The following is a 22,642-nucleotide window of genomic DNA, read 5'->3' on the forward strand; positions in this document are numbered from 1 at the left end:
GGTGGTGGTTGGAGCTGCTGTGGTTGTGGTTGGAGCCACCGTGGTTCTGGATGGAGCAGCTGTTGTTGTGGTTGTGGTTGGAGCAGCTGTGGTTGTGGTTGGAGCCGTTGTGGTTGTAGCAGCTGTGGTTGTGGTTGTAGCAGCTGTGGTTGTGGTTGGAGCCACTGTGGTTGTGGATGGAGCAGTTGTGGTTGTAGTTGTAGCTTCTGTGGTTGTGGTTGGAGCAGCTGTGGTTGTGGTTGGAGCCACTGTGGTTGTGAATGCAGCAGCTGTTGTTGTGGTTGGAGCTGTTGTGGTTGTGGTTGGAGCTGCTGTTGTTGTGGTTGTAGCAGCTGTGGTTGTGGTTGGAGCCGTTGTCGTTGTAGCAGCTGTGGTTGTGGTTGTAGCAGCTGTGGTTGTGGTTGGAGCAGCTGTTGTTGTGGTCGGAGCGGCTGTGGTTGTGGTCGGAGCCGCTGTGGATGTGGTCGGAGCCTCTGTGGTTGTGGTCGGAGCCTCTGTTGTTGTGGTTGGAGCAGCTGTTGTGGTTGGAGCAGCTGTGGTTGTGGTTGGAGTCGCTGTGGTTGTGGTTGGAGCTGCTGTTGTTGTGGTTGGAGCAGCTGTGGTTGTGGTTGGAGCCGCTGTTGTTGTGGTTGGAGCGGTTGTTGTTGTGGTTAGAGCCTCCGTTGTGGTTGGAACCGCTGTGGTTGTGGTTGGAGCGGCTGTTGTTGTGGTTGGAGCCTCTGTGGTTGTAGTTGGAGCCGCTGTGGTTGACGTTGGAGCAGCTGTGGTTGTGGTTGGAGCCGCTGTGGTAGTGGTTGGAGCCCCTGTTGTTGTGGTTGGAGCAGCTGTGGTTGTGGTTGGAGCCGCTTTGGATGTGGTCGGAGCAGCTGTTGTTGTGGTAGGAGCTGCTGTGGTTGTAGCAGCTGTGGTTGTGGTTGTAGCAGCTGTGGTTGTGGTTGGAGCCACTGTGGTTGTGGATGGAGCCGTTGTGGTTGTAGTTGTAGCTTCTGTGGTTGTGGTTGGAGCAGCTGTGGTTGTGGTTGGAGCCACTGTGGTTGTGAATGGAGCAGCTGTTGTGGTTGGAGCTGTTGTGGTTGTGGTTGGAGCTGCTGTTGTTGTGGTTGTAGCCACTGTGGTTGTGAATGGAGCAGCTGTTGTTGTGGTTGGAGCTGTTGTGGTTGTGGTTGGAGCTGCTGTTGTTGTGGTTGTAGCAGCTGTGGTTGTGGTTGGAGCCGTTGTTGTTGTAGCAGCTGTGGTTGTGGTTGTAGCAGCTGTTGTTGTGGTTGGAGCGGCTGTGGTTGTGGTCGGAGCCGCTGTGGATGTGGTCGGAGCCTCTGTGGTTGTGGTCGGAGCCTCTGTTGTTGTGGTTGGAGCAGCTGTTGTTGTGGTTGGAGCAGCTGTGGTTGTGGTTGGAGCCGTTGTGGTTGGAGCTGCTGTTGTTGTGGTTGGAGCCGCTGTTGTTGTGGTTGGAGCGGTTGTTGTTGTGGTTAGAGGCTCCGTTGTGGTTGGAACCGCTGTGGTTGTGGTTGGAGCGGCTGTTGTTGTGGTTGGAGCCTCTGTGGTTGTAGTTGGAGCCGCTGTGGTTGACGTTGGAGCAACTGTGGTTGTGGTTGGAGCCGCTGTGGTAGTGGTTGGAGCCCCTGTTGTTGTGGCTGGAGCAGCTGTGGTTGTGGTTGGAGCCGCTGTGGATGTGGTCGGAGCAGCTGTTGTTGTGGTAGGAGCTGCTGTGGTTGTGGTCGGAGCCCCTGTGGTTGTGGTCGGAGCAGCTGTGGTTGTGGTCGGAGCCTCTGTGGTTGTGGTCGGAGCCGCTGTGGTTGATGTTGGAGCAGCTGTGGTTGTGGTTAGAGCCACTGTGGTAGTGGTTGGAGCTGCTGTTGTTGTTGTTGGAGCAGCTGTGGTTGTGGTTGGAACCGCTGTTGTTGTGGTTGGAGCCGCTGTTGATGTGGTTGGAGCCGCTGTTGTTGTGGTTGGAGCAGCTGTGGTTGTTGTTGGAGCCTCTGTGGTTGTGGTTGGAGCCTCTCTGGTTGTGGTCGGAGCCACTGTGGTTGTGTTTGGAGCAGCTGTGGTTGTGGTTGGAGCCTCTGTTGTTGTGGATGGAGCAGCTGTTGTTGTGGTTGGAGCTGTTGTGGTTGTGGTTGGAGCCGCTGTGGTTGTGGATGGAGCAGCTGTTGTTGTGGTTGGAGCTGTTGTTGTTGTGGTTGGAGCAGCTGTGGTTGTGGTCGGGGCAGCTGTGGTTGTGGTTGGAGCCGCTGTGATTGTGGTTGGAGCCGATGTGGTTGTGGTTGGAGCCTCTGTGGTTGTTGTCGGAGCAGCTGTGGTTGTGGTTGGAGCCGCTGTTGTTGTGGTCGGAGCAGCTGTGGTTGTGGTCGGAGCCGCTGTGGTTGTGGTCGGAGCGGCTGTGGTTGTGGTTGGAGACTCTGTTGTTGTGGTTGGAGCTGCTGTTGTTGTGGTTGGAGCAGCTGTGGTTGTGGTTGGAGCCGCTGTTGTTGTGCTTGGAGCAGCTGTGGTTGTGGTAGGAGCTGCTGTGGTTGTGGTCGGAGCCGCTGTGGTTGTGGTTGGAGCCTCTGTGGTTGTGGTTGGAGCCTCTGTGGTTGTTGTCGGAGCAGCTGTGGTTGTGGTCGGAGCCGCTGTTGTTGTGGTCGGAGCAGCTGTGGTTGTGGTCGGAGCCTCTGTGGTTGTTGTCGGAGCAGCTGTGGTTGTGGTTGGAGCCGATGTGGTTGTGGTCGGAGCGGCTGTGGTTGTGGTTGGAGACTCTGTTGTTGTGGTTGGAGCTGCTGTTGTGGTTGGAGCTGCTGTTGTTGTGGTTGGAGCCGCTGTTGTTGTGGTTGGAGCAGCTGTGGTTGTGGTCGGAGCCTCTGTTGTGGTTGGAGCTGCTGTTGTTGTGGTTGGAGCCGCTGTGGTTGTGGTCGGAGCCGCTGTGGTTGTGGTCGGAGCAGCTGTGGTTGTGGTCGGAGCCGCTGTGGTTGTGGTCGGAGCGGCTGTGGTTGTGGTTGGAGACTCTGTTGTTGTGGTTGGAGCTGCTGTTGTTGTGGTTGGAGCAGCTGTGGTTGTGGTTGGAGCCGCTGTTGTTGTGCTTGGAGCAGCTGTGGTTGTGGTAGGAGCTGCTGTGGTTGTGGTCGGAGCCGCTGTGGTTGTGGTAGGAGCTGCTGTGGTTGTGGTCGGAGCCGCTGTGGTTGTGGTTGGAGCCTCTGTGGTTGTGGTTGGAGCCTCTGTGGTTGTTGTCGGAGCAGCTGTGGTTGTGGTTGGAGCCGCTGTTGTTGTGGTCGGAGCAGCTGTGGTTGTGGTCGGAGCCGCTGTGGTTGTGGTCGGAGCGGCTGTGGTTGTGGTTGGAGACTCTGTTGTTGTGGTTGGAGCTGCTGTTGTTGTGGTTGGAGCAGCTGTGGTTGTGGTTGGAGCCGCTGTTGTTGTGCTTGGAGCAGCTGTGGTTGTGGTAGGAGCTGCTGTGGTTGTGGTCGGAGCCGCTGTGGTTGTGGTTGGAGCCTCTGTGGTTGTGGTCGTAGCCGTTGTGGTTGGAGCTGCTGTTGTTGTGGTTGGAGCAGCTGTGGTTGTTGTCGGAGCCGCTGTGGTTGTGGTCGGAGCCGCTGTGGTTGTGGTCGGAGCAGCTGTGGTTGTGGTCGGAGCCGTTGTGGTTGGAGCCGCTGTTGTTGTGGTTGGAGCAGCTGTGGTTGTGGTTGGAGCCGCTGTTGTTGTGGTTGGAGCAGCTGTGGTTGTGGTTGGAGCCGCTGTTGTTGTGGTTGGAGCCGCTGTGGTAGTGGTTGGAGCCGCTGTTGTTGTGGTTGGAGCAGCTGTGGTTGTGGTCGGAGCCTCTGTTGTGGTTGGAGCTGCTGTTGTTGTGGTTGGAGCAGCTGTGGTTGTGGTTGGAGCCGCTGTTGTTGTGGTTGGAGCAGCTGTGGTTGTGGTCGGAGCCTCTGTTGTGGTTGGAGCTGCTGTTGTTGTGGTTGGAGCAGCTGTGGTTGTGGTTGGAGCCGCTGTTGTTGTGGTTGGAGCAGCTGTGGTTGTGGTCGGAGCCTCTGTTGTGGTTGGAGCTGCTGTTGTTGTGGTTGGAGCAGCTGTGGTAGTGGTTGGAGCAGCTGTGGTTGTGGTTGGAGCCGCTGTTGTTGTGCTTGGAGCAGCTGTGGTTGTGGTAGGAGCTGCTGTGGTTGTGGTCGGAGCCGCTGTGGTTGTGGTTGGAGCCTCTGTGGTTGTGGTCGTAGCCGCTGTGGTTGTGGTTGGAGCTGCTGTTGTTGTGGTTGGAGCAGCTGTGGTTGTTGTCGGAGCCGCTGTGGTTGTGGTCGGAGCCGCTGTGGTTGTGGTCGGAGCAGCTGTGGTTGTGGTCGGAGCCGTTGTGGTTGGAGCCGCTGTTGTTGTGGTTGGAGCAGCTGTGGTTGTGGTTGGAGCCGCTGTTGTTGTGGTTGGAGCAGCTGTGGTTGTGGTTGGAGCCGCTGTTGTTGTGGTTGGAGCCGCTGTGGTAGTGGTTGGAGCCGCTGTTGTTGTGGTTGGAGCAGCTGTGGTTGTGATCGGAGCCTCTGTTGTGGTTGGAGCTGCTGTTGTTGTGGTTGGAGCAGCTGTGGTTGTGGTTGGAGCCGCTGTTGTTGTGGTTGGAGCAGCTGTGGTTGTGGTCGGAGCCTCTGTTGTGGTTGGAGCTGCTGTTGTTGTGGTTGGAGCAGCTGTGGTAGTGGTTGGAGCAGCTGTGGTAGTGGTTGGAGCAGCTGTTGTTGTGGTCGGAGCAGCTGTGGTTGTGGTCGGAGCCGCTGTTGTTGTGGTCGGAGCTGCTGTGGTTGTGGTTGGAGCTGCTGTTGTTGTGGTTGGAGCCGCTGTTGTTGTGCTTGGAGCTGCTGTTGTTGTGGTTGGAGCCGCTGTTGTTGTGCTTGGAGCAGCTGGGGTTGTGGTTGGAGTAGCTGTGGTTGTGGTTGGTGTAGCTGTGGTTGTGGTTGGAGCAGCTGTGGTTGTTGCCGTTGCAGTCGTCAGCGTTGTACTTGCTGTCGGTTGGAATTTGTTGGTAAAGTTTTTTTATTATATTAAACTGTTATTTTACAGTTTCATATTTACACAAATCTTTTAAGTTTTTCCTTTGTGAACTTACCATTTAGCATTAGTAGTATCATCAAGATTCCTTTAAGTCCCATTTTCAATCTTTGTCCTAAAAAAGTTAACACATCCACACCTGTAAATTTACAGACAATAATTTCTTCTGCCAACTGAATAGATATGTTGATTTTCCTTTAAAACAGCCATTTTAAAAACATTAAAAAAGAACATAATTTATAGTTATTTAGGTTAATTGTAAATAATAAATTATAACTAAATTGTAATAAATTGTATAAATTGTAAATAATCAATTGTAATAAATAATAAACTGTTTAAATAAAGATAAACACATTAAAGCAGCCAACAACTTTCCTCACAAGAATACAAAGAAAAATATTCAACACAATTTGTGAGTTTCTTACAGTCGATCCTCAAACAATTATCAAAACAGAAAACACATCAAATTGATTTGTTGATTTTCAACTTCTTATTAGTTTTTAAAAGTTTTTAACAAAAAACACTGTTCTTTAACTACTTGAAATTAAAATAAGCTGTACATATTTCCATATTGATGTAGTTAAAAAATCTTTTATTAGAAATTTTTAAAAAAAGAACTAAATGTGTTAACTAAATGTGTGTTAATGTTTCATTTAAAGTTTTGCCAAGGTATTCTGTAGATTATATTTTGTCATCAAAATTTAGTTCCCAGTGATAATCTACACTTTATTGTTAATTAAAAGTTTTTAAATTGTTTTGACATATTTTAATCTAGCTAAAAGTCTGATTAAACTTCCCAGTCACCATTTTATCACAATATTGGCAAACTTACATATTTAGTAAGCTTGCCAATATTAAAGACACATAAATACCCGTAAAAGTCCAGTCATTCATTACTGTTCACATTTGCATAAAATAGAAATGTATTTCTGACTCTGTCAGTGTTTTTTTACTTCTCTGTCAATGTATAGGAAATTTATTAGCAAAAGCACGTCACACAGCAGGCTTTTTTGTTTTTAAATTTTGTCTTTTTTTGAGTATGAACGGAGGAGGACATAGTCATTTTAAACAATGACAGTGAGAACCTTAAACACAAATCACATCAACCTAATTTTTTTAAAGAAAAGCTAAAACCTTAATTTTTCATACACATGTAAATTACAAAACCTGGCATTATTAGACTAAGGAATGTACTTACCCAAAGCAGTGGCTGGTTTCAAAAGTTCCTCTAATCCTCTCTTGCTTCTCCTCTAACTCTTTGTCAACCAGTCTGAGCTGCTGAACCTTATATATTACCCGTCTATTGCAAGTATGACGCAGGTTAAAAAATTCATTTTTGAACTGTTGTTGGTGTCAGAGGAATGAAAACAACTCGCAAAGGTAATTTGGTTTGCATTCCTATTGTCCTCTCATTCCGTCAAAGTGAACAAACCAGACGTCATTATCTTGTTTTGTTTATGCAAAAGGGTGTAACACCTTCTAATAGAAGAGGGTTTCATAGTTACATAAGGCATTGTACTGAATGACTTGGTCGTTTCAGTAATTTGCAGTTTAATTTGCCCCACAAGTTCTTTTTGTTATTTTTTAAAGAAATTTGTATGTCTTTTTTTTTAGCACAGATGCTATGAAATCTACATTCTATAAAGCTGAACAGACTGTTTTGTACAAAGGTTTACGTTATAAAGTGTCTGATGTATTTAAAAACTAACTCAGACAAAAATGCCTGTAGACAGACCTATTGTTAAAGATGGATAGCTTTTAAACCGCATGTGTGTTTTTGTGAGTAGTATTCACAAGAGCAAGAATGCAAAGGTGTGGCTGCGACATTATGTTTGTCTCACTTCGAACACTTCATTGTTACAAATAGCATTAAGCTATTAGATATTAAGACATCAGCATTAAGACATCATGTTTAGTTTTTTTAAACACTATAAAATTTGTTTATATTAGCTCAAACTTGTTAAATGGAATAAACTTTATATTTAACAAAGAATTATGTTGTAGATCAACTTCTTGCAATCCTGGAATATATTTTAGAATGCGCATAAGAGTATGGCAATAAAATGTACCGCAATAGTCGAAGACGTTTCTGTTGTAGATGTTGTTCAAGTTTAAAACAAAAGTTTTTGCTACATTATTTTATTTTATTTTGAGCTATTGCAGTTTTAAACCAGCTGGTTTAAAAAAACCCAAAAAGTTCACTGTTCAAAAAGTCCTAAATTTTACATTTTCCACAATATTGGAAGAGTTACACAAACCATTTAACGACAAGGAAGTGAATGAATAAAACTTCATAAAGATATTATTTTTCCCAACATTTAAGATAACATGTATACATATGTCTCATGCAGTTAAGATATGTGTGGTGGTTTAAATATAATAATAATAATAATAATAATAATAATAATAATAATAATAATAATAATAATAATAATAATAATAATAATAACAGTAATTGTGATAAATATATGTTTAGTGGTAGCAACAAACATTTATATCTACTTGTTTTCTCTAATACCAATATGAAAAATTTTACCAGTAATACCCGGTACACTTTAAATCCAAAACCATACAAATTTACATACCAAATCTTTGATTTCAAATGTGTCCAAATGTTATCAATAAGTATTTTTTATTTAAGAACGTAACATAGAACTTGCTATTGGGAAATCTCTTCATCCGGATATATAAATAGCAGCAAAACTGGCCAAACCACCACAAACATGCAGGAAGGAAGATCATAAAACAAGATAACAGCTTGCTTACGTTAACATCAACTGAGAATTCTATAAATACACAAGTTTGTTTTCATTGTTGGTATTAGAGATTTACATTGTATTTGCTTGAGTGCGTGAACAACGTCAGCAGCAAACAAAGGATTCCTTTGGTCAGAAAAAGCTGAGCAAAAGGTGTCATTTCCTTTTGGACGCCTTCATGACGATTTTAAAAGACTGAGAAAGAAAAACAGCACAACTGAAAGAGTCTTTTATTTGACATTGGAAGTTTTAAATTAACTTTTTGAAAACATTGTCTTTTTTTCTCTCACAGTTTGACTTTACATCAGACTAAACTCTAACCAGGTACAAAAAGAAGTCTTTATTCGTTTTCTATTCATTTAGTACCAGAATATTTATAAAGACATTTTCTAATGATCGTTTTTATTACTTTGTTCAATGTCCAAGGGTTTGATTTGCTTAATTAAAAAAACAACAAAACATTTATTTAATGTTCTGTATTACAACAAATCGTAAGAAGTCTCTGGTTGACGACACCTTGTCTTTGCTTTGGTTTTTGTTATTTGTTTGTGAAACATTTTTCCTTTTTACAATGACCTTGAGAGGTTCCAGAAATGTCCCCAGAACAGGGTCAGCCTTCATTTTCAGCGTTACCAGCGGCTGAGGTGATTGCGCCCGCACTCTGCTTACAAAGCAGCCCTTCGCTGTACTCAGCATCTCTGACTGTTCGGACGTGTCCTGTGTGGTTTAAGACCACCTGGTCAGACACACAACTCGTCAGCACCACAAAGTAAATCATCATAATTATTATTCTTATTATTATTCTTCTTATTATTATCACCACTCTTGCTGGAGTAAAATTTCTGGATACCCTACCCACTGTGAGTAACTTCACAGAGTGAAGGAAAACAAAATAAAAAAAATGCATGAGGGACAGACACACCTAGTTTAAGGTAAAGTGAGACTTATTGTTTGTGCACAAGCTTTGTTATTCTGCTGCTATTTTCTACCTGCTTAGCCTGCTGTGACATTTGGTACTTTACTATGTTCTACATCATAGTGGGTGATGATCTTAGTCTTTAAAAGGTCTTTAAAGGGCTACTCAAGTACTGAGTACCTGATCAGATTATTTGATTTAATATTTAAAAATGGTGTCTGTCATTTATAAATACAATGCTATGTACAAATTTGATATTTTAAAACAGCTAGTCTGCCAGACACTGTGATTGCTCACAAAGTTGACATGAAAGCAATATGAAGGGCCCCAAAGAAAAGTCGAGACATTGTGGAAATCAGTGCTTTTTTTAGAATTGCTTACTTTTGCTAAGATATGTCTCATGAAACTGCTTTTTTGTTTAAGGCATGCACCAAATGAAAGGAAAGCAAGTTCTGCTCAAGTACAGTAATGTTTAAGCTTATTGGCGCGACTAGTAGGGATGTGTAAAATTATTATTAAAAGTATTAACAGTGTAAATGATGGAGGAAAAGCAGTTTGAAATCAGACCATTTTTAAATGAACTGTTTGATTATGACACAAAAATGACAAATGAAATTATGTAACTGTGGCTCTGGTGATTCTAACAAGCTCATATCAAAAGTAAAAATTTTAATGATACTTCTTGCAATATGATGTAAATATGTGATGTTCATAGGATGTATGTTACATATTACGAAGAGCACAAGTTATTTTTTTAACTACTTATGGTGCATTTTTAAGCATAAAAAGAAAATGTTCTTTTTCTCTGTATCAAAAAGAAAGAGAAAACTAGGGTTGACAATAAATCAATTTTATCAATGCATTCATAGATTTAGAAACATTTTTATTTTTTTGGTCTTCCATACTTCAGGGCTATGTCAGCCCGTCCAAGACCTACCATATTGTTTTACAAACATGCTTTAGAGCTTGTATTTATTTGGACCTTGAATTCATATAAATTCCAAGAAGAGATGATTAAAATAAAAGCATGTCTTTGGAAATGCTTTATGTGATTTGTAATTTCCTTTAAAAAAAAAACAGAAAAGAAAAAGCAAGATAAATTTTTAAAATTTAAATCAGACATCAGATTTAGTATGAAAAAAATCTGAGATTTTATTTTTCAGCTTTGTCACTCAGCCCAATGAGTAACTGCTCAGTGGTGTATTTATTGCTCAGAATAGAATAGAAGCAATACTTTTACATATTAATTTCTTTATTGGAAACAGCTACATTGCATTTTATGCCATTTAACACATCTTTCACCCTAAAGATAAATATTGCAATAATCTCATATGAATGTAATTTAATGTTCATATTGTATATAATTAAATTTCTTCATTATTTACACGGAAATAAGCTTGCATAACACTTAAGAGCATACTGAATACAGAAACAATCGATCTCATTGATATGTTTATATTGAAAAGAAAAACTAAATAATCACAAAGGTTTCAGACGTTCTACATTTCTTTTATCCCACAACATTCATTTATAGAGGATTCTGGCATAAATTGTGTCACCCACTCATCAGTCATTCAGGCAATTCCTTCATTAGTATTTCAAATATATATACAGTATATAAATAATGAACACAATAATTAAACTTTCTATAAGAATAAAGTGCAGTTACTTTGAGAGAAAAAGTTTTAAATCCTACATCACTTCTTTAGACAACATAAATAACTCTCTCAATAGACGCAGGAAGTACACAAGTTGTTTTCTTCATAGACTGGATCCAGGATTTTGCTGCCAAAGTAACAATATCCTACTAACATCCTCACAAGTAGTACAAATAATAAATGTGGTTTTACCAGTATTTAAGTTTTTGACTGATGATTTGCTGAAACATGCTTGGAAAATGTTGACTAATTATATCTCTTAAACAAAATGCCCTCTCATGATGTCTTGGGTGGTTTCCACTTAGAATAATGTTTAAGCAGATCATCCACTAGAAATTAGCAGAGATGTTAGTGTTGGCTTGACAGCATCCATGACAACAGGACCATGCAGAAAGCCATGATGAGACTGATCTTGTGGCTTACTCCACTTGACACTTCTGTAAACATTGAGAAAGCAAAACACGACGTCAACAAAATGTTTGATAATAAAACGGTTTTTAAATGTATTTTATAATTTTTGTTTATGTAGGTATTTATCTTGATATCTGAATTTATTGTAGCTTACGTGTGCCATCGACGAAAATACTAGCAGCATCAATGGTGAAGGCAGTGATGTTTGAAGCCGCCTTGACCAAAACTTGTGCAATTTCGGAGCCAGTAGGAGCAGATGCAGATACAAATCGAAGCTCCATTTCATTGATGATTGAGCCGCTTCTGTACAACAGAAAACATATGATGTGAGTTGAAAGAATTAAAAAAAAATTTTTTAGAATATTGTAAACGAATTACCTGAAAGACTTCACTGTTAGATCACTGAATGAAGAAAATGATTGCTTGTAGTATGGTTCAAGCTGAAGAAAGAAGAAAGTTTGAATCAAATCTCGATGCTAAGAGTGTAAATAACAATGCTCAATGTGTAAATAACACAACTAAACAAAGTTGTGTCATTTAGAACATTGTGGAAATTATTCATACCAAACATACAGAACAAGAAATATATTTAAGTAGAATCTCAATAAAAATGTACATTTATTTTTTGACAAAAAAAAAAGTCTTGCCACATTGCTTAACAAGTGTAGAAAATATGTTGTGATCATTTGGCTGTTACAAATTTCAAAGAAAATTACTCACAGTTGACTTTAAAAGTGCAGCTCGGTTTTTAAATGCTGTTGAGGTCGAGTCGAGTAAATCAGCTGTAAAGGTCTCTCCGGGAGACCTAAAGGTCAGCTGCCTTACTGTTTGCACCACAGTTGTGGTTTTTGTTGTAATGGTTGTAACTGCTGCAGTTGTTGCTTTGCTGGCAGTTGACGTTCCAGGCTTTGTTGTTGCCACTCCGGTAGTGATGTTTGCAGTAGTTCCATTAATTGTAGTTGTTGCATTGCTGGCAGTTGACATTCCAGGTTTTGTTATTGCTACTCCGGTAGTGATGTTTGCAGCAGTTTCATTAGTTGTAGTTGTTGCATTGCTGGCAGTTGACGTTCCAGGTGTTGTTGTTGCCACTCCGGTAGTGATGTTTGCAGTAGTTCCATTAGTTGTAGTTGTTGTATTTTGCAAAACTACTGGGGCTGAAGTTGCAGGTACACCTGCCAAACAAAGACAAGCATTGAAAGCAACGTATTAGTGTGCAGAAAAACAACAAAAAAGTGAAATGTAAAATTGATCATTTTTCTTTACCATTACAATACATTAACTAATAATTATTTGGTAAAGTGAAAGCAATAAGTAATCAACTTAATATTTATCACAATAAAAATAAACTATGTAGTTAGTGGTTTTTGTTTTTTTAATCAGTCTGTGCATATTTTGGTCATTGAATTTTCTTTTTAGTTACTAATGTGCTGACAAATAAAGACAGGAATTGCTTGATTTATTGTTTTAAAATTAAGTCAACTGCTTTTTCTTTATGGTGATAAAAATAACAATGAATGAAATAATTGTTTTTAAATCATATTTTTAAAGATAATTAGCGATGACAAAGATTCTCAAAATTTCTCACTCTGCTTGGAAGTTTTCCAGTCATGTTCCACTGGGAGGTTAGCTTGGTAAAAACCAGTCCCCTGTTCTGTACTCACTTCATACAGAAGGCCTGCTCCCCCGGCTATAGAGTAATGATCGTTTACAGGAAGTGTGGATTGTGTTCAAGTTTGAAACCGCTGGCAAAGATGTAGTTCCCTAGTCCCCAGGAAGCTTCACTGAACTGGCTCATTACATGGCCAATCGTTAGCGACTCTGTAAAGTCAAATCCAATCTTTTCAAACATCAGCAAAATCCACAACTCCTGCAATCAATAATTTCTCAGTAACCCAGGGTCCAGACCCTTTGTATGGAGCAAAGTGTAAAACAAGGGGCTTGTTTTACCAGGTGTCTTGGAAAATAAAACTTTCGCTTATTTACAGGGAAGAATGAACTGATAATGAAGGTTTCTGAGCAGGTGTTATACTTATGGAACTGATAACGGAGGTTTCAGGGAAGATGTTTTTTTCTTCCTTGTCCAACCGAAACTCCTTTGAACCGGGTTTGATTTAGGGACAGAGGTACCAATTAACCAGAGATGAGAGAAACTTAGAGAAGATCCTACAGGAGAGAGATGGGTGGAAGGCACCGTGTACGTGACTGATAAGATATAAAAGGAGAATTGTATGAATCATCTGCCTAATTACAAAATTAGAGATACTTAGTGTCATGCTACTCCGCAGAGAATTAGGATAATTAGAAATATAATTATGAAGTAAAATTACTTGAGTAACCTTAAATATATGGCTTTATGTGTTTCAAACACTTTGTTCTTACTTATTATTTGAATGGAATTCACGTCGAATGTGACATTCAAAGTGATGTTGGGGTTATTCACAGCCTCCTTCAGTGTTGCTTGAACATCTTCAGCCTTTGGGATTGTCTCAGCTGGTGTGGTTTTATTGAACTCTACGCCAACCTCTGCTTGAGTACCATTCATTCGAAATCTGGTGAAGGCTGGTCTGAAAAAAGAGATCAACACTCAAACTGATTTCAAATATTAAAATTCTATGTATGTGGTGGAAATAATAAATTATGTGTAATATGTCTTTCAGATTATTTTGTTCCTAGTTGGTCATTACCACTATAAACGTAAATAAAACATACAAGTAGATGAACTTGACTAATAAAGTCAAAAGCTTACATACTTGAAGGAAATGATAAAACTCCGGATGAAGAGAATTCCATATCTTGCGCTGTAGATGATATCATACTGTAGAAGAGAAAACATGTTAAAATTCATTGTAAAATAATCCTCAGATTAAACAATTTAAATAATAAAGGATTTTGAATGGACCACTCACCACTGCTATCACTTTTACTTCAAGAGCTTTGAACTGCACACTACTTCTGTCATTTAGCTCTTCAACAAATGGTTCAACCACAGTTGCTGCAACAACAAACACTGGAGGAGGAGCTTGAGTTGTTGTAGTCGTAGTCGTCACAAGAGTAGTTGGTGTTGTTGGAGTAGCCTTTGGTTTGGTTGGAGCAGCTGTTGTTGTAGTTGTAGCTGCTGTAGTTGTAGTTGAAGCAGTTGTAATTGTTGTTGGAGCTGCTGTAGTTGTAGTTGAAGCAGTCGTTATTGTGGTTGGAGCTACTGTTGTTGTTGTTGTAGCTGCTGTAGTTGTAGTTGCAGCAGTTGTTGTTGTGGTTGGAGCTACTGTTGTTGTGGTTGTAGCTGCTGTAGTTGTAGTTGAAGCAGTTGTAATTGTTGTTGGAGCTACTGTTGTGGTTGTAGCTGCTGTAGTTGTAGTTGAAGCAGTTGTTATTGTTGTTGGAGCTACTGTTGTTGTTGTAGCTGCTGTAGTTGTAGTTGAAGCAGTTGTTATTGTGGTTGGAGCTACTGTTGTTGTGGTTGTAGCTGCTGTAGTTGTAGTTGAAGCAGTTGTAATTGTTGTTGGAGCTACTGTTGTTGTGGCTGGAGCTTCTGTGGTTGTGGTTGGAACCACTGTAGTTGTGGATGGAGCAGTTGTTGTGGTTGGAGCCATTGTTGTTGTTGGAGCCGCTGTTGTAGGTGAAGCAGTTGTGGTTGTGGTTGGAGCTTCTGAGATTGTGGTTGGAGCCGCTGTTGTAGGTGAAGCAGCTGTGGTTGTGGTTGGAGTTGTTGTGGTTGTGGTTGGAACCACTGTAGTTGTGGATGGAGCAGTTGTTGTGGTTGGAGCCATTGTTGTTGTGGTTGAAGGTGCTGTAATATTTATTGCATTTACCAAATGTGAACAGCTTAGAAGAACTGAAAAAGATTTCAGTTCTTCTAAGCTGTTCTCAAAAAGCTTAGAAGTTATAAGTTCTCAAAAAGATTTTTAGAATGTTTTGTTGATCCAACTAATTCCTTCATATTTATTGAACAGTGTTTGTTTTCATTTGTCCTTTGCATAAATATTCAATTTTCTTAAATTAGTTTATTCCTCTTACCTGGGTCACTAATAGCAACCGTGTCTGCTAGTACATTGAATTCCGTGATGTTTGAAGCCTCATTAACCAAAATGTCTTCAATTAGCGTATCATTAGGAGAAGATGATGACTGAAATTCAAGGTCCACAGAGTTGATAATTGATCCAGCACTGCAAATGTATTAGCATAATTAGTTATTGTCTACAAGTGCCTTCCTACAAAGTTTATAATTTCTTGAGCAAACTACAAAGAAATTACCTGAATCTCATAGCTCCAGTCTTTTGGAATGAGGGGAAAGCTCTTCTGAAAAGTGGGTCAAGCTATGTGGAGAAATTAAGAATGTTAAGTGTACAAGTTTAAAAAATGGATTTTTCTGGATATCACTAGATATAAACATTATTATAATTAGTATATTTTGTTGTATTGATTTCAATAGAAATTCTACATACTCCTGTAAATGAAAAAGAATGAAAGTATATAGTGTGATGTTTGAGGAAAATTAAGACTACATTCTAGGTAAGCAACACATATTATAATATTTATAAGATACATTAGTATTTTTTTTAATTTAGAATAAAACTTAACTCACATCTTCAAGTTGAAGAGATACACAAAATATTTATATTCATATAAAAAGATATTAATTTATGAAGCAGAATTCATTTTTATAAAAATTACAATGAACACTGTTAAGTGAATAACAAATGTAAACATACACGATTAATTATGTGTCCAGAGCGTGTTTGGAATCCTGATGATGATGGGTCTCCCAAATCAGAGGTGAATACTTCATCAGACTTAAAAGTCAGTTGTCTTATTAATGCTGGAGCTGCTACAGTTGTAGTTAGAGCAGCGGTAGTTGTGGTTGGAACCGCTGTGGTTGTAGTTGGAGCAGCTGTGGTTGTGGTTGGAGTAGCTGTAGTTGTGGTTGAAGCTTCTGTGGTTGTGGTTGGAGCTTCTGTGGTTGTGGTCGGAGCCGCTGTGGTTGTAGTTGGAGCAGCTGTGGTTGTAGTTGGAGCTACTGTTGTTGTGGTAGGAGCAGCTGTGGTTGTGGTTGGAGCCACTGTGGTTGTGGTTGGAGCCGCTGTGGTTGTGGTTGGAGCAGCTGTGGTTGTGGTTGGAGCCTCTGTGGTTGTAGTCGGAGCAGCTGTGGTTGTGGTTGGAGCAGCTGTGGTTGTGGTTGGAGCTTCTGTTGTTGTAGTTGTAGCTTCTGTGGTTGTGGTTGGGGCTGTTGTGCTTGTGGTTGGAGGTGCTGTGGTTGTAGCTGGAGACGCTGTATTTGTGGTCGGAGCAGCTGTTGTTGTGGTTGGAGCCTCTGTGGTTGTAGTCGGAGCTGCTGTGGTTGTGGTTGGAGCAGCTGTGCTTGTGGTTGGAGCTTCTGTGGTTGTGGTTGGAGGAGCTGTGGTTGTGGTTGGAGCAGCTGTGGATGTAGGTGGAGCCGCTGTGGTTGTGGTCGGAGCTGCTGTGGTTGTGGTTGGAGCAGCTGTGGTTGTGGTTGGAGCTTCTGTGGTTGTGGTTGGAGCCACTGTGGTTGTAGTTGGAGCCGCTGTGGTTGTGGTTGGAGCCTCTGTAGTTGTGGTTGGAGCCTCTGTGGTTGTGGTTACAGCAGCTGTTGTTGTGGTTGGCGCTGCTGTGGTTGTGGTTGGAGACTCTGTGGTTGTAGTTGGAGCAGCTGTTGTTGTGGTTGGAGCTGCTGTGGGTGTAGTTGTAGCTGCTGTGGTTGTTGTTGTAGCTGTTGTGGTTGTGGCTGGAGCTGCTGCTGTTGTGGTTGGAGCTGCTGTGGTTGTGGTTGGAGCAGCTGTTTTTGTGGTTGGAGGAACTGTGGTTGTGGTTGGAGCCGCTGTGGTTGTTGTTGGAGTCGTTGTGGTTGGAGAAGCTGTGGTTGTTGTTGGAGCAGCTGTGGTTGTTGTTGGAGCCGCTGTGGTTGTGGTTGGAGCAGCTGTGGTTGTAGGTGTCGCTACTGTGGTTGTGGTTGGAGCAGCTGTGGTTGTAGTTGTAGCTACTGTGGTTGTGGTTGGACCCGCTGTGGTTGTTGTAGGTGCCACTGTGGTTGTAGTTGTTGCTGCTGTGGTTGTGGCTGGAGCCGCTGTGGTTGTGGTTGGAGCAGCTGTGGTTGTAGTTGGAGCAGCTGTGGTTGTGGTTGGAGAAGCTGTGGTTGTTGTGGGAGCAGCTGTGGTTGTTGTTGGAGCCGCTGTGGTTGTGGTTGTAGCTACTGTGGTTGTGGTTGGAGACGTTGTGGTTGGAGCCGCTGTGGTTGTGATTGTAGCTGCTGTGGTTGTTGTTTGAGCCGCTGTGGTTGTGGTTGGAGCAGCTGTGGTTGTGGTTGGAGCCTCTGTTGTTGTAGTTAGAACACTTGTGGTTGTGGTTGGAGAAGCTGTGGTTGTTGTTGGAGCAGCTGTGGTTCTGGTTGTAGCTACTGTGGTTGTGGTTGGAGCAGCTGTGGTTGTAGTTGTAGCTACTGTGGTTGTGGTTGGAGGAGCTGTGGTTGTAGTTGTAGCTACTGTGGTTGTGGTTGGAGCCGCAGTGGTTATGGTTGTTGTTTTGGCTGCTGTGGTTATTGTTGGAGCCACTGTTGTTGTGGTTGGAGCAGCTGTAGTTGTAGTTGGAGCCTCTGTTGTTGTAGTTGGAGCAGCTGTGGTTGTGGTTATAGCTGCTGTGGTTGTGGTTGGAGCAGCTGTCGTTGTGGTTGTAGCTGCTGTGGTTGTTGTTGGAGCAGCTGTGGCTGTGGTTGGAGCAGCTGTGGTTGTAGTTGGAGCAGCTGTGGCTGTGGTTGTAGCTACTGTGGTTGTGGTTGTAGCTGTTGTGGTTGTGGTTGGAGCCGCTGTGGTTGTGGTCGGAGCCGCTGTGGTTGTAGTTGGAGCAGCTGTGGTTGTAGTTGGAGCTACTGTTGTTGTGGTAGGAGCAGCTGTGGTTGTGGTTGGAGCCACTGTGGTTGTGGTTGGAGCCGCTGTGGTTGTGGTTGGAGCAGCTGTGGTTGTGGTTGGAGCCTCTGTGGTTGTAGTCGGAGCAGCTGTGGTTGTGGTTGGAGCAGCTGTGGTTGTGGTTGGAGCTTCTGTTGTTGTAGTTGTAGCTTCTGTGGTTGTGGTTGGGGCTGTTGTGCTTGTGGTTGGAGGTGCTGTGGTTGTAGCTGGAGACGCTGGATTTGTGGTCGGAGCAGCTGTTGTTTTGGTTGGAGCCTCTGTGGTTGTAGTCGGAGCTGCTGTGCTTGTGGTTGGAGCTTCTGTGGTTGTGGTTGGAGCCACTGTGGTTGTAGTTGGAGCCGCTGTGGTTGTGGTTGGAGCCTCTGTAGTTGTGGTTGGAGCCTCTGTGGTTGTGGTTACAGCAGCTGTTGTTGTGGTTGGCGCTGCTGTGGTTGTGGTTGGAGACTCTGTGGTTGTAGTTGGAGCAGCTGTTGTTGTGGTTGGAGCTGCTGTGGGTGTAGTTGTAGCTGCTGTGGTTGTTGTTGTAGCTGTTGTGGTTGTGGTTGGAGCTGCTGCTGTTGTGGTTGGAGCTGCTGTGGTTGTGGTTGGAGCAGCTGTTTTTGTGGTTGGAGGAACTGTGGTTGTGGTTGGAGCCGCTGTGGTTGTTGTTGGAGTCGTTGTGGTTGGAGAAGCTGTGGTTGTTGTTGGAGCAGCTGTGGTTGTTGTTGGAGCCGCCGTGGTTGTGGTTGGAGCAGCTGTGGTTGTAGGTGTCGCTACTGTGGTTGTGGTTGGAGCAGCTGTGGTTGTAGTTTTAGCTACTGTGGTTGTGGTTGGACCCGCTGTGGTTGTTGTAGGTGCCACTGTGGTTGTAGTTGTTGCTGCTGTGGTTGTGGCTGGAGCCGCTGTGGTTGTGGTTGTAGCCGCTGTGGTTGTGGTTGGAGCAGCTGTGGTTGTAGTTGGAGCAGCTGTGGTTGTGGTTGGAGAAGCTGTGGTTGTTGTGGGAGCAGCTGTGGTTGTTGTTGGAGCCGTTGTGGTTGTAGCTACTGTGGTTGTGGTTGGAGACGTTGTGGTTGGAGCCGCTGTGGTTGTGATTGTAGCTGCTGTGGTTGTTGTTTGAGCCGCTGTGGTTGTGGTCGGAGCAGCTGTGGTTGTGGTTGGAGCCTCTGTTGTTGTAGTTAGAACACTTGTGGTTGTGGTTGGAGAAGCTGTGGTTGTTGTTGGAGCAGCTGTGGTTCTGGTTGTAGCTACTGTGGTTGTGGTTGGAGCAGCTGTGGTTGTAGTTGTAGCTACTGTGGTTGTGGTTGGAGCAGCTGTGGTTGTAGTTGTAGCTACTGTGGTTGTGGTTGGAGCCGCAGTGGTTATGGTTGTTGTTTTGGCTGCTGTGGTTGTTGTAGGAGCCACTGTTGTTGTGGTTGGAGCAGCTGTAGTTGTAGTTGGAGCCTCTGTTGTTGTAGTTGGAGCAGCTGTGGTTGTGGTTGTAGCTGCTGTGGTTGTGGTTGGAGCAGCTGTCGTTGTGGTTGTAGCTGCTGTGGTTGTTGTTGGAGCAGCTGTGGCTGTGGTTGGAGCAGCTGTGGTTGTAGTTGGACCAGCTGTGGCTGTGGTTGTAGCTACTGTGGTTGTGGTTGTAGCTGTTGTGGTTGTGGTTGGAGCCGCTGTGGTTGTGGTTGGAGCCACTGTGGTTGTAGTTGTTGCTGCTGTGGTTGTGGTTGGAGCCGTTGTGGTTGGAGCCGCTGTGGTTGTGGTTGGAGCAGCTGTGGTTGTAGATGGAGCAGCTGTGGTTGTGGTTGGAGCAGCTGTGGTTGTTGTTGGCGCCGCTGTGGTTGTAGTTGTAGCTGCTGTGGTTGTGGTTGTAGCTGCTGTTGTTGTAGTTGTAGCTGCTGTGGTTGTGGTTGGAGCCGCTGTGGATGTGGTTGGAGCAGCTGTGGTTGTGGTTGGAGCCGCTGTGGTTGTGGTTGTAGCTTCTGTGGTTGTGGTTGGAGTCGCTGTCATTGTGGTTGTAGCTGCTGTGGTTGTTGTTGGAGCCGCTGTGGTTGTGGTTGTTGCTGCTGTGGTCGTGGTTGTAGCCACTGTGGTTGTGGTTGGAGCCGCTGTGGTTGTGGTTGTAGCTGCTGTGGTTGTGGTTGGAGCAGCTGTGGTTGTGATTGGAGCCGCTGTGGTTGTGGTTGTAGCTACTGTGGTTGTGGTTGGAGCAGCTGTGGTTGTTGTTGGAGCCGCTGTGGTTGTGGTTGTAGCTTCTGTGGTTGTGGTTGGAGTCGCTGTCATTGTGGTTGTAGCTGTTGTGGTTGTTGTTGGAGCCGTTGTGGTTGTAGCTACTGTGGTTGTGGTTGTAGCTGCTGTGGTTGTGGTTGGAGCCGCTGTGGTTGTTGTAGGATCCGCTGTGGTTGTAGTTGTTGCTACTGTGGTTGTGGTTGGAGCCGCTGTGGTTGTGGTTGTAGCTGCTGTGGTTGTGGTTGGAGGCCCTGTGGTTGTGGTTGGAGCTGCTGTTGTTGTGGTTGGAGCACCTGTTGTTGTGGTATGAACTGCTGTGGTTGTGGTTGGAGCCGCTGTGGTTGTTGTTGGAGAAGCTGTGGTTGTTGTTGGAGCCGCTGTGGTTGTGGTTGTAGCTGCTGTGGTTGTGGTTGTAGCTGCTGTGGTTGTAGTTGTAGCAGCTGTGGTTGTTGGAGCCGCTGTGGTTGTGGTTGTAGCTGCTGTGGTTGTGGCTGTAGCTGCTGTGGTTGTAGTTGTAGCTGCTGTGGTTGTGGTTGGAGCCGCTGTGGATGTGGTTGGAGCAGCTGTGGTTGTGGTTGTTGTTGGAGCCACTGTGGTTGTAGTTGGAGAAGCTGTGGTTGTTGTTGGAGCAGCTGTGGTTGTGGTTGTAGCTACTGTGGTTGTGGTTGGAGCAGCTGTGGTTGTAGTTGTAGCTGCTGTTGTTGTGGTTGGAGCAGCTGTGGTTGTAGTTGTAGCTGCTGTGGTTGTGGTTTTGGCTGCTGTGGTTGTGGTTGGAGCAGCTGTAGTTGTAGTTGGAGCCTCTGTTGTCCTAGTTGGAGCCGCTGTGGTTGTTGTAGGAGCCGCTGTGGTTGTAGTTGTTGCTACTGTGGTTGTGGTTGGAGCAGCTGTGGTTGTAGTTGTAGCTGCTGTGGTTGTGGTTGGAGCCACTGTGGATGTGGTTGGAGCAGCTGTGGTTGTGGTTGGAGCCGCTGTGGTTGTGGTTGGAGTCGCTGTCGTTGTGGTTGTAGCTGCTGTGGTTGTTGTTGGAGCCGCTGTGGTTGTGATTGTAACTGCTGTGGTTGTGGTTGTAGCTGCTGTGGTTATAGTTGCAGCTGCTGTGGTTGTGGTTGGAGCCGCTGTGGATGTGGTGGGAGCAGCTGTGGTTGTGGTATGAGCAGCTGTGTTTGTTGTTGGAGCCGCTGTGGTTGTGGTTGTAGCTGCTGTGGTTGTGGTTGTAGCCGCTCTGGTTGTAGTTTGAGAAGCTGTGGTTGTTGTTGGAGCAGCTGTGGTTGTGGTTGTAGCTGCTGTGGTTGTGGTTGGAGCAGCTGTGGTTGTAGTTGTAGCTGCTGTGGTTGTTGTTGGAGCAGCTGTGGTTGTGGTTGGAGCCTCTGTTGTTGTAGTTGGAGCAGCTGTGGTTGTGGTTGTAGCTGCTGTGGTTGTGGTTGTAGCTGCTGTGGTTGTAGTTGTAGCTGCTGTGGTTGTGGTTGGAGCCGCTGTGGTTGTTGTTGGAGCCACTGTGGTTGTAGTTGTTGCTGCTGTGGTAGTGGTTGGAGCTGCTGTGGTTGTGGTTGTAGCCGCTGTGGTTGTAGTTGGAGAAGCTGTGGTTGTTGTTGGAGCAGCTGTGGTTGTGGTTGTAGCTGCTGTGGTTGTGGTTGGAGCAGCTGTGGTTGTAGTTGTAGCTGCTGTGGTTGTTGTTGGAGCAGCTGTGGTTGTGGTTGGAGCAGCTGTGGTTGTGGTTGTAGCTGCTGTGGTTGTGGTTGTAGCTGCTGTGGTTGTAGTTGTAGCTGCTGTGGTTGTGGTTGGAGCCGCTGTGGTTGTCGTTGGAGCCACTGTGGTTGTAGTTGTTGCTGCTGTGGTAGTGGTTCGAGCCGTTGTGGTTGGAGCCGCTGTGGTTGTGGTTGGAGCCGTTGTGGTTGGAGCCGTTGTGGTTGGAGCAGCTGTGGTTGTAGTTGTAGCTGCTGTGGTTGTGGTTGGATCAGCTGTGGTTGTGGTTGGAGCCTCTGTTGTTGTAGTTGGAGCAGCTGTGGTTGTTGTTGGAGCCGCTGTGGTTGTGGTTGTAGCTACTGTGGTTGTGGTTGTAGCTACTGTGGTTGTGGTTGGAGCAGCTGTGGTTGTGGTTGTAGCTACTGTGGTTGTTGTTGGAGCAGCTGTGGTTGTTATTGGAGCAGCTGTGGTTGTGGTTGGAGCCGCTGTTGTTGTGGTTGGAGCCGCTGTGGTTGTGGTTGTGGCTGCTGTGGTTGTTGTTGGAGCCGCTGTCGTTGTGGTTGGAGCAGCTGTAGTTGTGGTTGTAGCTGCTGTGGTTGTGGTTGGAGCAGCTGTGGTTGTAGTTGTAGCTGCTGTGGTTGTTGTTGGAGCAGCTGTGGTTGTGGTTGGAGCAGCTGTGGTTGTGGTTGTAGCTGCTGTGGTTGTGGTTGTAGCTGCTGTGGTTGTAGTTGTAGCTGCTGTGGTTGTGGTTGGAGCCGCTGTGGTTGTCGTTGGAGCCACTGTGGTTGTAGTTGTTGCTGCTGTGGTAGTGGTTCGAGCCGTTGTGGTTGGAGCCGCTGTGGTTGTGGTTGGAGCCGTTGTGGTTGGAGCCGTTGTGGTTGGAGCAGCTGTGGTTGTAGTTGTAGCTGCTGTGGTTGTGGTTGGATCAGCTGTGGTTGTGGTTGGAGCCTCTGTTGTTGTAGTTGGAGCAGCTGTGGTTGTTGTTGGAGCCGCTGTGGTTGTGGTTGTAGCTACTGTGGTTGTGGTTGTAGCTACTGTGGTTGTGGTTGGAGCAGCTGTGGTTGTGGTTGTAGCTACTGTGGTTGTTGTTGGAGCAGCTGTGGTTGTTATGGGAGCAGCTGTGGTTGTGGTTGG

The 22,642-nt window shown here is 44.7% G+C and overlaps 1 protein-coding gene and 2 long non-coding RNA genes across 3 annotated transcripts; all 3 read right to left on the reverse strand.

Annotated features, from left to right (window-relative positions):
* Positions 1 to 4,839: 4,839 nt before the first annotated feature.
* On the reverse strand, positions 4,840 to 6,246 carry LOC111610855. Its single transcript, XR_002753795.1, has 3 exons — positions 6,182 to 6,246; positions 5,042 to 5,098; positions 4,840 to 4,937 (listed from the first exon to the last, which is right to left on the reverse strand). It is a non-coding gene; the product is annotated as an uncharacterized LOC111610855 (long non-coding RNA).
* Positions 6,247 to 9,889: 3,643 nt separating this feature from the next.
* Positions 9,890 to 13,864, reverse strand: LOC111611083 (mucin-5AC-like; the record flags this gene model as incomplete). The annotated part of the gene is made up of 7 exons (XM_023346709.1): positions 9,890 to 10,750; positions 10,879 to 11,027; positions 11,103 to 11,164; positions 11,445 to 11,896; positions 13,104 to 13,288; positions 13,475 to 13,539; positions 13,631 to 13,864. Coding segments are annotated over 7 exons (1,236 nt in total), but the record flags the coding sequence as incomplete, so codon positions are not given.
* A 563-nt stretch (positions 13,865 to 14,427) lies between these two features.
* On the reverse strand, positions 14,428 to 15,621 carry LOC111610812. Its single transcript, XR_002753786.1, has 4 exons — positions 15,434 to 15,621; positions 14,976 to 15,037; positions 14,739 to 14,887; positions 14,428 to 14,511 (listed from the first exon to the last, which is right to left on the reverse strand). It is a non-coding gene; the product is annotated as an uncharacterized LOC111610812 (long non-coding RNA).
* Positions 15,622 to 22,642: the final 7,021 nt, after the last annotated feature.

Source organism: Xiphophorus maculatus, chromosome 14 (genome assembly GCF_002775205.1).
Source record: "Xiphophorus maculatus strain JP 163 A chromosome 14, X_maculatus-5.0-male, whole genome shotgun sequence".
In the NCBI taxonomy this organism is placed as follows: Eukaryota; Metazoa; Chordata; class Actinopteri; order Cyprinodontiformes; family Poeciliidae; genus Xiphophorus; species Xiphophorus maculatus.